Consider the following 18,708-nt stretch of genomic DNA (forward strand, 5'->3'; position numbering starts at 1 on the left):
GCATGGTTGGTACATTAATAAAATAGAGTTAGGTAAATAAAAACTATTTTAGCTGTTCATTCACAAGCGTTTCAAGTATTTTCACCAGGGGTGACAGCTTTGAGATTGGCCTATAATTATTTAAAAGAGTTGAACTCCCCCTTTTAAAAGTGGTAGGGTTAGATTATTCCAGGGTTAGATTGAACAGAGATGTAAGTGGTTCAGCTATGAAATCAGCTGCCAGATTTAAAAAGCAGGGATCCAAAAGATCAGGACCTGCAGGTTTTCTCTGATCTAAGGATTTCAGGGCTTTATGTGCCACCTGCACTGAGAATGGCAACAAGGTAAAGGTTTGACCAGCTCTCACTGGTTCATCCACACAGGGTTGTACAGAGACAGAGGACACTGAATCAAACAGCCTACCAGATGATACAAAGTGCTCATTGAAACAATTCAGCATTTCAGTTTTGTCATATACAGCAACAGAGTCCATCAAAACATATGATTCATTAACATTACTGTTACCAGACAGAGACTTAATAGCCTTCCAAAACGTTCTAGGGTCATTCAGGTTATCAGTGGTAACAGACAAAATATTCAGACTTGGCCTGCCTGAGAACAAAGAAAGAGAAGAAAGAAATATTCAAATAACCATGGCTATTCCGAGTAAGGAGAGGCCAAAGCAATGCAGCTCCCTCTTTGAAGCCTAACTTCCTACCCATTTGCCTAGGTGGTATACCTTAGGCTGTTGTTTTTCTCCGTGCTTGAAGTTAAGTGATTCATGCAGACTAGTATTTTTCCCCTCCCAATTGACTGTTTCTAGCATTACACTATTTTGCTTGATTTTTCCTTTAATGAGGTGACTCATCCGTATCAGCATTCTTCCTACCACAGACATTTGCTAGTCAAAAGAGAATACATCACTAGTCTGGCTTTCCCTGTAATAGATTAGGTTTCGTTTTTCACTTTCTTACAACCTATTGAGCAGATACAAAGTCACACAACAACTAAATAGATTGTGGTGTCTGAGAGAAACCTAGTTTTTCTATCTGAGGATTCCTAAATGCATAGACCTACTGTACCTAAGAACACAGTACTTGTATTCCTTGGACTTATGCAGTACATCTGTTGTCTAGGGATATACTCAAGTGTTGAGTGAGCTTGTCATTGAAACAGAAATGGATTAAATACAAAGTCTAACAAATAAACGGTTAGATTACATCACCTCTCGTAAGGACAAATTGCTATTGTATATCTTTGCCTTGTTCATCTGTGTAATTTATTGACAGCCACAGCTAACAATACTACTCCTGGCTCTTTCTTTTTCATTCTCTCTATCTAGAAACACTTGTTTGTTTTGGTTTATTTTTGGCTCAGTTTGGCTCAGTAACATAGGCCTATATGGCGATCCAGACGAGCTGGAAGTAAGCGTTACTGTAGGTGACTCCATATGTGTCCATGGTGAACAGTCAATCTCTACAGCCAACTGAACCACTTAAGTGGTACTGTACACTCCTGCGTTGAAACAGGTGAAAGGTACACACTCCGTAGGTGCGTTTGTGTGGATGCTAAATATCACCCAGTATTAATTCACTGGTGTATCACTGGGCCACTCAAGGACATTCAGAGACATGTTCAGAAGTCACTCATATGTTGTTTTGGCTGTGTGCTTAGGGTCGTTTTCCTGTTGGAAGGTGAACCTTCGCCCCAGTCTGAGGTCCTGAGCGCTCTGGAGCAGGTTTTCATCAAGGATCTCTCTATGCTTTGCTCAAGTCATCTTTGCCTCGATCCTGACTAGTCTCCCAATCCCTGCCGCTGATAAACATCCCCACAGCATGATGCTGCCACCACCATGCTTCACCGTAGGGATGATGCCAGGTGTCCTCCAGATGTGAAGTTTGACATTAAGGCCAAATAGTTAATTCTTGGTTTCATCAGACCAGAGAATCTTGTTTCTCATGGTTTGAGAGTCTTAGGTGCCTTTTGGCAAACTCCAAGTGGGCTGTCATGTGCCTTTTACTGAGGAGGGGCTTCCGTCTGGCCACTTTACCATAATGGCCTGATTGGTGGAGTGCTGTAAAGATGGTTGTCCTACTGGAAGGTTCTCCCATCTCCACAGAGTAACTCTAGAGCTCTGTCAGAGTGACCATCGGGTTCTTGGTTACCTCGCTGACCAAGACACCCTTCTCTCCCGCGGCCAGCTCTAGGAAGAGTCTTGGTGGTTCCAAACTTCTTCCATTTAAGGTTGATGGAGGTCATTCAAATCAAATCAATTCAAATGTATTTATATAGCCCTTCGTACATCAGCTGATATCTCAAAGTGCTGTACAGAAACCCAGCTTAAAACCCCAAACAGCAAGCAATGCAGGTGTAGAAGCACGGTGTGTTCTTGGGGACCTTCAATACTGCAGAATATTTGTTGTACCCTTCCCCAGATCTGTGCCTTGACGCAGTCCTGTCTCGGTGCTATATGGACAATTCCTTCGACCTCGTGGCTTGGTGTTTGCTCTGACATGAACTGTGAACTGTGGGACCTTATATAGGGTGCGTTCTTAAATTCACTCTGGAGTGCCAAAGAACTTTCAGAATGTGCTCTGGGCATTCATAAATTCATAGCGTTGTCAGATTGTCTGTTTGCAAATTCAGGGTGTTTTGCTCTCGGAGCGTTTAGAGCGCACACTGGACGCTCTGGCCGAGGAGTAGGGTTGATGCGAGCATTCTGACCTCACAATGGCAGTCAAGCACCCAAGCTAACTGGCTAAAGTTAGCTAGCTTGCTAGCTACTTCTAAACATAAATAAGAGAACACCTTACTCAGACCATTTTACTTGCCTTAACATAGCTGGTTAGGCTGTTTTCATGTTATCCAGAGCTTTGGTGACCGCAACAATTGAACTAAGCTTCTTTGCCGATGTTTACTGACACCCCGGCCATATTCAGCGGGTGTTGAGTGTTCGTAAATGTATCAGTTATTCTGCGCTCTTGCACACTCATGTCCAATCAATTGAATTTACCACAGGTGGACTCCAATCAAGTTGTAGAAACATCTCAAGGATGATGAATGGAAACAGGATGCACCTGAGCTCAATTTAGAGTCTCGTGGCAAAGGGTCTGAATACTTATGTAAATAAGGTATTTCTGTTTTTTGTTTTAATACATTTCTAACAAATTCTAAAAACCTGTTTTTGCTCTGTCATTACGAGGTATTATGTGTAGATTGATGAGGATTTTTTTCTATTATAATCCATTTTAGATTAAGGCTGTAACGTAAGAAAATGTGGAAAAAGTCAAGGGGTCTGAATACTTTCCGAAGGCACTGTATATGTATTATCCAGAGCTCCACTCTGAGGTGAAAAGATCCCAGCTCTTCCATTCACATTCTAAGGCCTGTTTTCTGTCCCTGGCTGAACATCCCCTCTCCGCAGAGCAGAGTGATAAAGGGCTTGTTTATTTTGATGCTGCTGTGCTAATGAGAGGAGGATATTTTATATCTATTTATGCTGGGTTGCTAATGGGCCCTCAGTCACATGTACTGTAGCACCTAGACCCCTGGTGATGGTGATGGAGATGTGTCTGGGACCTGCTGTCAGGGACCACAATGCTGGCGGTGGCTGAGTGGGTGGGTAGATGGGTGGGTGGGTGGCAGTGTCTGTTATACCGTACAGCAGATTGGAGTTAATTAAGTACTTGTTTATCTTTCAAATACTTTTAGTGTTTTATTGAGCCTGCCTTGAGTGACCCGGTAGGTGGGATTTGCACTTTTGCGACTATTCCATTTGTTCCATTGTGCGAGACAAGCTCAGTCAAGTGCATATGAAGTATTTGAAAGAATGCAAATACTATTTGAACCCAGGTCTGGTGTGTTGGATGGATGACCGTGTCTGTGTTCATGTTACTATATACATGACATGTGTCTGTTTCCAATATGGGTTAATAAAGGAGAGATATAATATGTGAGGTGAAAGGTTAGTTTCCATTACAAAGCCACATGTCAGTTCAATGAGCCCAGCTGCACTACACTGAAAAGCTTGCTTCATCCCAAATGGCACCCTATTCCCCTACAGTAGTCTAGCGTAATGTACTGCACTGTATTGAGAATAGGGTGCCGTTTGAGATGCAGCCATTCTTTTACTCAGTGTTCTGGTCTTATCTTCCCCTTGCGTTACATACTAATTGGCTCAGTGCTGTTTTTCTCTTCTATAAAGAATTAATAAAGGAAATGAAGTTGAAGGCAAAGGAATGCTGATGACGTACGATGCTGATTTACTGTTAACCTTCTAGCTATTGGCTGTGATTATTCAGTCCTCACTGCATTTAGCCTACTGGCTTCTGTTCTGTTGTAATTCAATGAGAGTCTGGCTTACATTTACATCAAAATGTTGGTCATTCAATAGATGCTCTTATCCAGAGTTGTAGTGACAACAAAGAAAACAGTTGAAACTAGCTACAGCTACAGTCTAGTTAGCTGTCTGATCTGGTTAATTGATGCTGTTATGGTAAATACACTGGACATACTGTAGCATATGTTGTCTCAGTTCATGATCTATTAATAACTGATTCAGCGAGCAAATACTTTATGATTGCTCAGATCAGAGATTTGCCTCTGTGCGTGTACCTGTGCTTTGCATACACTCATACCTGCTTGCATAGATGGGTTTGAGCAATTTAGTGAATGAGAATGCCTTCTCCAGAGCCGGCCCTAGCCACTGGGCGACATAAGCTACCGCTTAGGGCAGGGTTTACCAAACTCGGTTCTGCACCCCCCGTGTCCACGTTTTGTTTTTACCCAAGGACTACACAGCTGATTCAAATAACCAACTCATCATCAAGCTTTGATTATCTGAATCAGCTTTCTAGTGCTAGGGCAAAAAACTAAACTGAATTTAGTTTTTTAAGTGCAATTTCTAAATTTGGTTGTACAACAAGTTTTTCTCCTGTTACGTCAATCACTTTTTTTCCCCCAAGATGGCGTAGCAGTCGGACATGTGTTTATCTTGTCCTGTGTACAGTCATTTCCTCTGTTTTTTTGTATATACTTAGTATATATTTTAATCTCACTTTCCATCTACGGACCGAATATACTTTCCTGCAACCCTCCTCACCCAATGTGGTATGGATCTGCTATTTTTATACTTTAGAATCGGAACCCCCATCAAAAGCAAGCTAGCTAACTAGCTACTAGCTAGTAGTCAGTTAGCCACTGCTAGCGGACTTCACCGTTAACTCTGACACCAGCCAGGTTCAGCTCGGTCGATACCTGTCAGTCTGCACCACGCGATATCAACCTAGAGATTGGTGTTTTACGAACTCATTGGTGAGACCCGGGTCCGTGCAGATTCACGGGCTATACGACGTTCAGAATGAGATTGATAGAGGCAACTGGTTAATTAGCGGCTGTGGTAAAATCGATATTCTGATATTCTTTGAGTTCATTTGGGAAATAGAAACTCAATAAAAACTACTTTTCCCATGGTGCCCCAGGTTAATGAGTTAAATAATTGCTTGATTCAGTTAATCACGCAGTTAGAAACTTCAATCATTCGATGAACAACAGTCGTCACATGAACTAATACAACGTCACGACAGGTGCCACAGGGTTCAATTCTCGTGCCGACTCGTTTCTCTGTATACAGTATATCAATGATGTCGCTCTTGCTGCTGGTGATTCTCTGATCCACATCTGGCCCTTCTTTTGACACTGTGTAAACAAACCTCCAAGCGAGCTTCAATGTCATACAACACTCCTTACGTGGCCTCCAACTGATTTGAAATGCTAGTAAAACTAAATGCATGCTCTTCAACCGATTGCTGCCCGCATCCGCCTGCCCGACTAGAATCACTACTCTGGACGGTTCTGACTTAGAATATGTGGACAACTACAAATACCTAGGTGTCTGATTAGACTGTAAACTCTCCTTCCAGACTCATATTAAGCATCTACAATCCAAAATTAAATCTAGAATCAGCTTCCTATTTTGCAATAAAGCCTCCTTCACTCATGCTGCCAAACATACCCTTGTAAAACTGACTATCCTACCGATCCTTGACTTTGGCGATGTCATTTACAAAATACCCTCCAACACTCTACTCAGCAAATTGGATGCAGTCTATCACAGTGCCATCTGTTTTGTCACCAAAGCACCATATACTACCCACCACTGCGACCTGTATGCTCTCGTTGGCTGGCCTTCGCTACATATTCGTTGCCAAACCCACTGGCTCCAGGTCATCTATAAGTCTCTGCCTTATCTCAGCTCACTGGACACCATAGCAACACACACCTGTAGCACGTGCTCCAGCAGGTATATATGCTCCACTCACTCAGTTTCCCAAAACAAAACACCAGAAAATTGCCAAAAAGAGTAGAACCACACTATGATCTGACTATTAGATGTTCAATGTTTATTTGTTTAAATGTTAATTAAAAGTTTCACCTTATTAAAATGAGAGTTCAGCTCACATAACAGGGTTGACCTTAATGACCTTATACAGAATAAATCATCATTTTCAGAAATGACTGTGAAAGCAACCAAAATAACTAGGGCTCTACAATGATGGTGAAAACTTGGGGAAATGTTGGGGTTAATGGGGTTGAAATATTACTGGATGTCTCAGAGGATGCACAGAGGAACTGTCACGATCGTGTGTAGAGGCGGACCAAGGCGCAGCGGAGGTTGAGTTCCACATCTTTATTTCTAAGTGAAACTTAAGCAAAACAAAACAATAAAGAAACAACGAACCGTGACTAAGTGGTGCACATGCACAAAACACATAAACAATATCCCACAACCCACAGGTGGAGAAAAAAAAGGCTACCTAAATATGATCCCCAATTAGAGACAATGATTACCAGCTGCCTCTAATTGGGAATCATACAAAATCACCAACATAGAAAAACAAAACTAGAACCCCCATATAGACATAATAACCTAGACTAACCCCCCAGTCACGCCCTGACCTACTCCACCAACATTTTTCGATGGGAAGCATGTGGACGCCGTTAAGTCGACTCACCTGGTTAGATAAGGGTTTAACACTGCATTCCCTGCATCCCTGCCTTGCCTCAGTATGACGTAACTGGCGTTGGGAGGAGGACAGTTTATCTCTGGGTCTGTTGGGGGAAGCCTCCTGTAGCTTCTTTCAGCCCTGAGAGAGATTAGCATCTCTGGGTGTAAATCACCATTACCCATGGCCGGTAGGAACACACCCTACCCTGGTCCCTGTGACTCACACCCTGCCTGGTCAGTCAGTCTCCTCAGATCTCCCAACACCTCGTTGGCCTTTGTTTTAGAGAGAGGAGAGAGCGGGTCCAGCCTCACTCCACAAAGATGATTTACTTAGATAAGGTATGCTTTTTTTTTCAAATCTAAACTACTCAGCTCACCTAACACGAACTGGATTGCTGCACATTAGAGAGAAAGTGTGAGGCATGCAAACCATAGATCTAATTCTATAACCAACTCCAGAGATTATTCCGTATATTTGAAGGTATTTTGTACTAGAGAGAATAGAGAGAGAGTGGAGTGTTTATCCAACCTATTATATTTCTGTGGTCTATATTTCTTATTTAATGTGCTATTTCTTGTATTAGAAAGAGAAGAGAGAGTGGGGTGTCCAGTCTAATTCCACAGAGTTGATACATTCAGATAATGTTTGCTCTGAAGGTTTTTTGTATTCCAAGGAAATGTCCTGGCTTAATTGGTCTATTTGTTTAATTAATTAGCTAAACTTATTTTCACCTCTGTGAAATGTTTGCCTCATGATCTACCCGGATGTTCCTCTCAGATACAGCTAGCACCCAAAAGACAATCCTCGCCTGGTGCCAAAATGACTAAATGATTAGGTTTATAAAGCCTCTCTCATCCCTGTCTCATTCTCAGATTCCACCAAGAAGCTCAAGGATGTTCTGGAGGAGTTTCACGGTGAAGGAGTCCTCTCCAGGTACAATCCCGAGCAGGTACAGTACGTCACTACCTCAACCCTTCTCTCCCTCCCACCTATCCTCTCTTCTCCACTCTTCTCTTCTCCTTTTCCCCTCTCCTTTCCCTTCCTCTCCTCACTGTCATTCTTATCCTTTCCTCTATTCTCCTCTCCTCCCCTCCTCTCTTTTCCTCCCCTTCCTGAGTGAGATCATCATTATTTTTTTGTTAAGACCCTGGCAATCCCCTGACTCAGTCCCTGCTCCATCACTGGTACGCTAAGTCATCCGCTGTGTTTAGACAGTAGTAAGGTGAGCAACACTTCCTCCCTCCCTCGCACTCACCATCAACGTCCAACTGACGCCCTTTAACTTCGAAGTGACGACAGAGGGCCGACGAGTTATGAAGGACAAGTGGAGCTGACATTTTTATTATGGTCTGTCTGAATGGGTCACCGCCCCACTCCCCCTACCCCCCCACCCCACCACCCCCTCCCTACTCCTCTCCCAGCCAGGGTGCATCCCTTCTTCCTCCTTATAACTCCAGCACTGTGATATGAGTAATGGTTGGCGCCATCAGAGCCCTGTTGGATTCAGACATCATGTGGCCTGTGGTGTGATCACCAAAGCCAGCAAGTGCAGGCGCCAGGCCGGTGGTATTTTCTGCACTGTGTGGGAACGAGCGAGGTGACTCTTCCCACTGGGAACAAACTGGTTGAATCAACATTGTTTCAACATAATTTGTCAAAGTATTGTGACATGGAATCTACGTGGAAAATACATTGGATATGAAAAAAAGTAATCAACATACTGTTGTTTTGAGGGTAAGATTTCAACCACAGGATTATGTCATCATGGTAACCAATTTTAACATCGAGAAACCTTGTATAAAATATGTTGAATTTATACCTTTGAAACAACGTCATATGTCAGATCTTCAACATAATATCCACTATAAGAAAAAAACAATAGGCAGGGCAGCACCTCCTCTTGGAGAGTTGATCATAGTACAGCTATTAATTCAGTCTACCATCAAGGGTTTTAACCAAGCCCAGTCCTGCTTAGCTTTTCTATCTGCCACTGACTACTACCAATGTGCTATCGTGAGAATGATTGCTTAGAAATCTCCACTGAATAGATTCACTGTTGCTAACAAAGTAGGTTCAACAAAGCAAATGAAATGTAACCATACTATAGCAATCCTATATCATCAATGATGCTATTTAGGCCTATATAGCATTTGGGAAGTCATCAACAGTTATTGTTTAAATTCAGCCCAGGATTCAACTCAACATAGACAATACATATTGGCCTAGGGTTTAAAGTTTGGTTTGATTTCAAATGGAATCTACAACTTAATAATAAATATGTTGGATTCACGTCTCCATCTCAACCAAAAACAAAAGTTGAAGACGAGGATTTAAATCAAATCAAACTGTATTTAAAGTGCATTTAAAGTTTGACTATATTTAGTCCTATTCTTTACCTTAGATGCTTGGTTCAAATGGATACGTGAATCCAACACATACATTATTCATTTGTAGACCAACTGGAAGTAAAGCCAGACTCAGTGGCACAGATGGAGCTATCCATGCAGAAGACAAACAAATGATACGTTGGACTCAGATCTCCATCTCAACCAAAACTAAAAGTTAAAGTATAGGATTAAGATTAAGACAGTGGCTCAGATGGAACTATCCAAGCTGTAGATACAGTGCATTCAGAAACTATTCAGACCCCTGGAATTTAAGCAAATGTATAAAAAAAAAAAAAAACACTGAAATATCACCTTTACAAAAGTATTCACACCATTTACTCAGTACTTTGTTGAAGCATCTTTGGCAGCGATTACAGCCTCAAGTCTTCTTGGGTATGACGCTACAAGCTTGGCACACCTGTATTTGGGGATGTTCTCCCATTCTTCTCTGCAGATCCTCTCAAGCTCTGTCAGGTTGGATGAGGAGCATCACTGCACAGCTATTTTCAGGTCTCTTCAGAGATGTTAGATCGGGTTCAAGTCTGGGCTCTGGCTGGGCCACTCAAGGACATTCAGGGACTTGTCCCGAAGCCACTCCTGTGTTGTTTTGGCTGTGTGCTTAGGGTCGTTGTCCTGTTGGAAGGTGAACCTTCACCCCAGTCTGTGATCCTGGGCGCTCTAGAGCAGGTTTTCATCAAGGATCTCTCAGTAATTTGCTCTGTTCATCTTTCCCTCAATCCTGACTAGTCTCCCAGTCCCTGCCGCTAAAAAACATCATGATGCTGCCACCACCACAGTTCACCGTAGGGATGGTGTCAGGTTTCCTCCAGATGTGACACTTGGCATTCAGGGCAAAGAGTTCAATATTGGTTTCATCAGACCAGAGAATCTTGTTTCTCATGGTCTGCAAGTCCTTTAGAGGCCTTTTGGCAAACTTCAAGCAGGCTTTCATGTGCTTTTTACTGAGGAGTGGCTTCCGTCTGGCCACTCTACCATAAAGGCCTGATTGGTGGAGTGCTGCAGTGATGGTTGTCCTTCTGGAAGGTTCTCCCATCTCCACAGAGGAACTTTGGAGTTCTGTCTCAGAGTGACCATCAGGTTCTTGGTCACCTCCCTGACCAAGGCCCTTCTCCCCCGATTGCTCAGTTTGGCCAGGCAGCCAGCTCTTGGTGGTTCCAAACTTCTTCTATTTAAGGTTGATGGAGGCCACTGTGTTCTTGGGGACCTTCAATGCTGCAGACATTTTTTGGTACCCTTCCCCAGATCTCGGCCTCGACACAATCCTGTCTCGGTGCTCTACGGACAATCCCTTCGACCTCATGGTTTGGTTTTTGCTCTGACATGCACTGTCAACTGTGGGACCTTATATAGACGGGTGTGTGCCTTTCCAAATCAATTTCTGGCATGGAATAGCCTTCATTTCTCAGAACAAGAATAGACTGATAAGTTTCAGAAGAAAGTTATTTATTTCTGGCCATTTTGACCCTGTAATCGAACCCACAAATGCTGACACTCCAGATACTCAACGAGTCTAAAGAAGGCCAGTTTTATTACTTCTTTATACAGGACAACCGTTATCAGCTGTGCAAACATAATTGCAAAAGGGTTTTCTAATGATCAATTAGCCTTTTAAATTATAAACTTGGATTAGCTAACACAACGTGCCATTGGAACACGGGAGTGATGGTTGCTGATAATGGGCCTCTGTACACCTATGTAGATATTCCATAAAAAATCAGCCGTTTCCAGCTACAATAGTCATTTACAACATTAACAATGTACTTCTTTTGTAAGACAGTAAATAGTCTAATGTTAAGGCTATCTTACAAACTAATGTAACAGTATTTACTCAACCTTAAAATGAGTAACACATCCATGGCCACATTTTGAGTTTACTGTAACAATACGTGTCTTATGAAAGCGTGCATGTTCAGGGTCACAGGTCTGTGGAGATCTTCACAATTGCACAGAATCTCAAACGGCATTGATCACTTGTACCATGTAATCTCAACTAACTGCAATCCAGGTCATTTGGTTGTGCTGTTAGATCAAGCACAGTGATAACACATGAAGTTGCTGTGTAAATAAACAAAAGATCTGACATCTTGTTCCCATTTGAACTTTGATGTACTTTTAGATAGTTGAAAGCATAGTGATAACATATTGGGAATTCAACAATCTTGTGGCTGTCTTTTTGTGTGGGTGAAAATAGGTTAGAATCTCATTGATCAACGTATCTACCAAATATTACCCAGTTCTCCACGTTGAAATGACATGGTGTGCCCAGTGAGTTGTACTCGTGTCATCAATTATTCGTGCACTTGGTGACTCACCAATCCTCGCCTGTCCTGGAAGCTGCCCTAAACGCCAGTGACACACCATCAATGGCCTCGCCTCCCCCATCTCCGACTATATTTCTCCGTGATGGATGAGCGATAAGGCAGACAGGGGACTGTAAACTAAGGGTGGATGGGTTTCCACACACACACACACACATTTCACAGCAGGCTCTGAAGGGGGGAATGTCAATCAGGTAGTCTAATTCACGACTGGGCCATTCAGTTGAGCTCATCTGGCTGTGAGACTGTCGTCCCTGAGAATGTACAGTGGCAAGAAAAGGTATGTGAACCCTTTGGAAATACCTGGATTTCTGCATAAATTGGTCATACAATTTGATCTGATCTTCATCTAAGCCACAACAATAGAGAAACAGTTTGCTTAAACTAATAGCACACAAACAATTATACGTTTTCATGTCTTTATTGAACACGCCATGTAAACATTCACAGTGCAGGGTGGAACAAGTATGTGAACCCTTTGATTTAATAACTGGTTGACCCTCCTTTTAGCAGCAATAACCTCAACCAAACATTTTCTGTAGTTGTGGATCAGACTTGCAAAACGGTCAGGAGGAATTTTGGACCATTCCTCTTTGCAAAACTGTTTAAATTCAGCAATATTTTTGGGATGTCTGGTGTGAACTGCTCTCTTGACTTCATGCCACAGCATCTCAAATCGGGTTGAGGTCAGGACTCTGACTGGGCCGCTCCAGAAGGCGTATTTTCTTCTGTTGTTGATTTACTTCTGTGTTTTGTGTCGTTGTCCAGTTGCATCACCTAACTTCTGTTGAGCTTTAATTGGAGGACAATTACATCTCATAGTGTGTTCCTTCCTGACAAACAACACAACTTTAGTTTCATCTGTCCACAGAATATTTTGCCAGTAGCGCTGTGGAACATCCAGGTGCACTTTTGCAAACTTCAGACGTGCAGCAATGATCTTTACAGGGCGGCCAGAGAGTAGCAACAGTACTGAACGTTCTCCATTTATAGAATTAGTCTTACCGTGGACTGATGAACAACAAGGCTTTCAGAGATACTTTTGTAACCCTTTCCAGCTTTATGCAAGTCAACAAGTCTTAATCTTGTGTCTTCTGAGCTCTCTTTTGTTAGAGGCATGGTTCACATCAGGCAATGCTGCTTGTGAATAGCAAACTTAAATTTTGCGAGGGTTTTTTATAGGGCAAGGCAGCTCTAACCAACATCTCCAATCTCGTCTCACTGATTAGACTCCAGGTTTGTTGACTCCTGACTCAAATGAGCTTTTGGAGAAGTCATTAGCCTAGGGGTTCACATACTTTTTCCAACCTACACTATGAATGTTTAAATGATGTATTCAATAAAGACAAGAAAAATACAATCATTTGTGTTATTAGTTTAAGCACACTGTTTCTCTATTGTTGTGACCTAGACGAAGATCAGATCAAATTTAATGACCAATTTATGCAGAAAAACAGTTAATTCCAAAGGTTTCACATACTTTTTCTTGCCACTGTATGCCACTTTAGTGACGAGGACCCGAAGAGTGACAAGAACAAGTGTTCCGTTAATATGTATTGAGAGCACAGGCAGGGTGGAGAGACAGGGTTTGCTGTGCTGCCATAGTGTGGTGGTTTGACTTGTGCTCTGGTGATAGGTCTATACTTGAGTTTTTTATGCAACATTCTGCAGTTTTTACTTCTTTCTCATGGCTTTCTTGGCTCAGATAGCATGGCGTCTCCTTATCCTTACCCTTTACCCCCATCATAACCTCTCTCTGTCAAGACTGCATGTGCCCTCCAATTTTAATCATAAATATATCCGAAGGGCGAGTATGATGACACACCTAGCTAGCGTGTGCACAATATTTTTTACCTGTTGTGTTCGCATGGCTTCCAGAATGGATTTGATTGATTTCTCGAGGCCATCAATGCTAAAAGGGAGATGGAGACCTTCCAGAAATGCCTATCAAATCACTCTGGGTGTTCTTATTGCAGACAAGCTTGTCTGTCTTATAATATGTCACCTTATGGCTCCATCTTTTTTCTTTTTTGGATACTTCTTTGGAACTTGTGTGCATGTTTGTGCTTGCATTTTTCTCTAAATCTGCTGTTACATGATGCAAAGTAAAGCTTCACCAAATAAGGAGGAGAGGAGAGGAGAGGAGAGGAGAGGAGAGGAGAGGAGAGGAGAGGAGAGGAGAGGAGAGGAGAGGAGAGGAGAGGAGAGGAGAGGAGAGGAGAGGAGAGGAGAGGAGAGGAGAGGAGAGGAGAGGAGAGGAGAGGAGAGGAGAGGAGAGGAGAGGGATATGAATGATGGTTCAGCGGGTCTGGCCTGCCAGCCCAGTGCTCTCTGTCTCTCTGTTTGGGTTAGATCAACAGCACAGAACCACTGCTGTGAGGTCCGTCAATCATACAACACATTAATAAGATATAATCAGATTCAGAATCACCTTTATTTACCAAGTACAATTACACATATCCGGAATTTGCCTTAGTGAGAAAGTGCTGCCAGCAATAGAAAATATACAAAAACAATAAAGACACATAGACATCATAAAGAATATACAGTATTGGAACAGTAAACATAAAACATACAACTCTGAAGTATAGGCTGATTACAGTGGGAATATACAATTTACTGAGGAGATATACATTATATATATACAAAGGTACGCCTTCAAATTAGTGGATTCTGTTGCTGGCAGGTGTTTAAAATCGAGCACAGCCAATCTCCATACACAAACATTGGCCGTAGAATGGCCTTACTGAAGAGCTCAGTAACTTTAGACTTGGCACCGTCATAGGATGCCATCTTTCCAACAAGTCAGTTTGTCAAATTTCTGCCCTGCTAGAGCTGCCCCGGTCAACTGTAAGTGCTGTTATTGTGAAGTGGAAACATCTAGGAGCAACAACAGCTCAGCCGTGAAGTGGTAGGCCACACAAGCTCACAGAACGGGACCACCGAGTGCTGAAGCGTGTAGCTTCACTCTGTTCTTGGTAACAACACTCACTTCCGAGTTCCAAACTGCCTCTGGAAGCAACGTCAGCACAAGAACTGTTCGTCGGGTGCTTCATAAAATGTGCTTCCATGGCTGAGCATCTGCATACAAGCCTAAGATCACCATTCGCAATGCCAAGCGTCGTCTGGAGTGGTGTAAAGCCATTGGACTGTGGCGCAGTGGAAACGCATTCTCTGGAGTGATGAGTCACACTTCACCATCTGGCAGTTTGACAGACAAATCTGGGTTTGGCGGATGCCAGGAGCATGCTACCTGCCCGAATGCATAGTGCCAACTGTAAAGTTTGGTGGAAGAGGAATAATGGTCTGGGGCTGTTTTTCAAGGCTCGGGCTAGGCCCCTTAGTTCCAGTGAAGGGAAATCACATTCTAGATGATTCTGTGCTTCCAATAGTTTGGGGAAGGCCCTTTCTTGTTTCAGCATGATAATGCCCCCATGCACAAAGCGAGGTCCATACAGAAATGGTTTGTCGAGATCAGAGTGGAAGAACTTGACGGGGCTGCAGAGATCCCTGACCTCAACCCCATCGAACACCTTTTGGGATGAATTGGAACACCAACTGCGAGCCAGGCTTAATCGCCAAACATTAGTGCCCGACCTCACTAGTGCTCTTGTGGCTGGCTGAATGGTAGCAAGTGCTCGTTACAACATCTAGTGGAAAGCCTTCCCAGAAGAGTGGAGGCTGTTACAGCAGCAAAGGGGGGACCAACTCCATATTAATGCCCATGATTTTGGAATGAGATGTTCGAAGAGCAGGTGTCCACATACTGTTGGTCATGTAGTGTATCTAAAAGGCTTGATTCTACAGACATACTGTAATTGAGGCATTGTTCGTTCAGATAGGAGGGAAACATCACCCACCTTACAATCTGAGCGGAGACAGACAACATTTTCAAACTATTTAAACATTACCCACCTTACAATCTGAGCGGAGGCAGACAACATTTTCAAACTATTTAAACATTACCCACCTTACAATCTGAGTAGAGGCAGACAACATTTTCAAACTATTTAAACATCACCCACCTTACAATCTGAGTAGAGGCAGACAACATTTTCAAACTATTTAAACATTACCCACCTTACAATCTGAGTAGAGGCAGACAACATTTTCAAACTATTTAAACATCACCCACCTTACAATCTGAGTGAAGGCAGACAACATTTTCAAACTATTTAAACATTACCCACCTTACAATCTGAGTAGAGGCAGACAACATTTTCAAACTATTTAAACATTACCCACCTTACAATCTGAGTAGAGGCAGACAACATTTTCAAACTATTTAAACATTACCCACTTTAAATATATTTTTCAAACTATTTAAACATTACCCACTTTACAATATGAGTAGAGGCAGACAACATTTTCAAACTATTTAAACATTACCCACCTTACAATCTGAGTATAGGCAGACAACATTTTCAAACTATTTAAACATTACCCACCTTACAATCTGAGTAGAGGCAAACAACATTTTCAAACTATTTAAACATCAACTTAATTGTTTAAAACCTGGATAATTTTTGGGTCATTTTATGAGGTATGTCTCACCTTGTTCCAACCGTAGGAATGTTAAGGGGATTGTTTTATAAAGACTTCCTCATATGCCATTGAAACCAGTATTTATCTTATGTTCTGAACTTTCTTTGATGTCCAGCAGCCAAAGACGCACTCCTAGTCCTATTAACAACCCACGCTTGTTGTTGCATCTTTAGATCTTCCCTCTTTCTACATTTCTGAAGTATATTTTCATCGCTGTCATTACAAAACACTCACATTTGCGGTGCACTTTTGACAACAGGGTTTTCCAGCTCATTGTATTTTGGGACACATTATATCCTACTGCCATGTGCACATTGCTGCACTTTCAATGCGAAGAAACAGCTTAATAGTTTATCAACATATAAGCTAAATGTTCTTATCTGTTGCATCAGCCTACTTGGTTTTAAAATATTTGTTTTTTTGTACAGGGATTGTATTAATTTGGGACCTATCGCGTTCCACAACTGTCCCAGAGTATGTTTGGAATATTTAATTGAATAGAATAGGTCAACTTTTGTACTATTGGTGATATTAGATTGACATAGTGGATTGGCTAGTGCTTTTTCTGTTCGTTACACATCTTTTGTTGGTTGATGAAAAGTAAATGTGGACAGAACTTCAACATGCCCCTCGGAATCAAATGTGAGTGAGAGGTGCTTCGGATCACGGCGTATTGCAGCCGAGAGAAGGGAATTCTAATTATTATATTCAGCCCAAGGGCACAATGGCCAAAATGGCCGTAAGGCTTTTTTTTTAGCAGGCATTATTATGGGAAATTACAAGTCCTGTACTTATGACTTAGGGGTTAGAAGCTGTTCTCGGTCTCGTCATCGTCGGTGATCAGGCCTACCACCGGCATGTCATCAGCAAACTTAATGATGGTGTTGGAGTCGTGGGCAGCCTCTATATAAGCAGAGGGAGGGATGCTGCTGTGGCGAATATATACAGTGCATATACAGTGTTTTGTGGATGTGTACATAGTGCAAGGTAGCACACTGGTACTGGCATACTGTAGGTAGTACACTGATACAAAGGGTTGATAGGTAACCTGAATAGATGCATTATGTCCCACAAACTTGCCATAGGCACAGCATAGCTTGTTCGCCGTTTTTATCTTGAATGATGAATGCATAGTGCATACAAGTTAATTAATTTGATACATTTTTGGGGTTAACTATGGCAGATATTGCTGCATGCATGCGTGTGTGGAAGGGAATGAGGACTAGCTTCCAAAAGAGGGTGTGGCCTCACCCCTGGCTAACCTTAGCTCTAACTGCTTCCACACCCTTTACTACTGCTGCCAGACCACTATAAAGTAACCCCTATGTCTCCTTCTTACCTCTTCCTGTTCCCTCTGTCAAACAGAAGCAAGACGTTCTCAACCAAGTAAGCCACACCCACTGCTGGGGGTCTGCATGATCTGTGGTTTCTGTGTATACATGTACGCTACAGACTGCATGTAACATGTAACATACTTAACCTTACATCATCAGAGGCACCTAGGCAAAGGTCAAAGGTCGGGGGTCAAAAACCTGTGGTTTCAGTGTCTAACACTACAGAATGCATGTAGTGTACAGCACATAACCTTATCCCATCAGACACCTATAGCATGCTGTACTACAGTACTCATAATGCTCTCCCACAGTCAGAGGTCAAAGGGGTCAGGTGATGTGCTTCAGTTTGCCAGCTATGTGTCTTTGTGACGCTCAATTTACCAACATGTATCAACAGTGTATCCATAACAGAGGAATGTTGATGTGACGTTTTTTTCTCTTTCTTTTTCATTTGTTTTTCAACCGCAAGACTAATGGCACTGATCACTGTCTGAAAGCCAGTTCAGACAACCTCATGTTGTTTCTGTAAAGGTATCTGCCCTGAGTAATCTCTGTCAATTATTTTACTCTGTCTGCTTGCTGAGAAAGTGAGTCAGGATTGTTTCTGTGTACTGTCTGTATGCCTTTTACGTTTGAAGGTTTATACTAATATTACACTTTTAAAGGCTAAAACCACAGCCAGCGCACCACCACCCTGTCTGAAAACCATGAAATCAACTGATTTATGTTTTCTCCAAATTGGCCATTTCCAGTCTCCTCCAATCCGTAAAGCTTTTTTCAAAAAAGGCCCAAAGCGATAAGTGTTATCATCATGCTCTGTCTGTGTTGTAGAGAGATGATTGAATACGACATACTTATCTAAAACACAATACTGCAGACCATCAATAGAACTTCCAGCATACAGGCAAACAACTTTTCTAAAGGATTCATTCCTTTTATATACTGAAACAGATTATTTCTACTGCAGAAGTATGTGGTGTACAACACTTCACAGGTGTTGCCTTCCCACATAAACAAATTAGGGACGTATGATGATAGCCTTTTACTCAATGTCACCATTGTGTACTTTTTTGCTGCCCAGACTCTGTTGTTTACAATATTTATATCCAAGGTATCT

At 42.2% G+C, this 18,708-nt stretch overlaps 1 protein-coding gene across 3 annotated transcripts in view; it reads left to right on the plus strand.

The window, feature by feature from the left end:
* Positions 1 to 18,708, plus strand: part of LOC124043981 (diacylglycerol kinase beta) — a 170,804-nt gene that overhangs the window by 31,126 nt on the left and 120,970 nt on the right. For 2 of the 3 annotated variants that reach the window (XM_046363178.1, XM_046363180.1), the window contains exons 3-4: positions 7,859 to 7,935; positions 17,623 to 17,643. In XM_046363178.1, coding sequence (XP_046219134.1) covers positions 7,859 to 7,935; positions 17,623 to 17,643 — 98 coding nt within the window. The remainder of the gene's footprint in view (positions 1 to 7,858; positions 7,936 to 17,622; positions 17,644 to 18,708) is intronic. The other variant, XM_046363179.1, reaches the window with a different exon arrangement.

This window comes from Oncorhynchus gorbuscha, linkage group LG09, assembly GCF_021184085.1.
Source record: "Oncorhynchus gorbuscha isolate QuinsamMale2020 ecotype Even-year linkage group LG09, OgorEven_v1.0, whole genome shotgun sequence".
Taxonomy (NCBI): domain Eukaryota; kingdom Metazoa; phylum Chordata; class Actinopteri; order Salmoniformes; family Salmonidae; genus Oncorhynchus; species Oncorhynchus gorbuscha.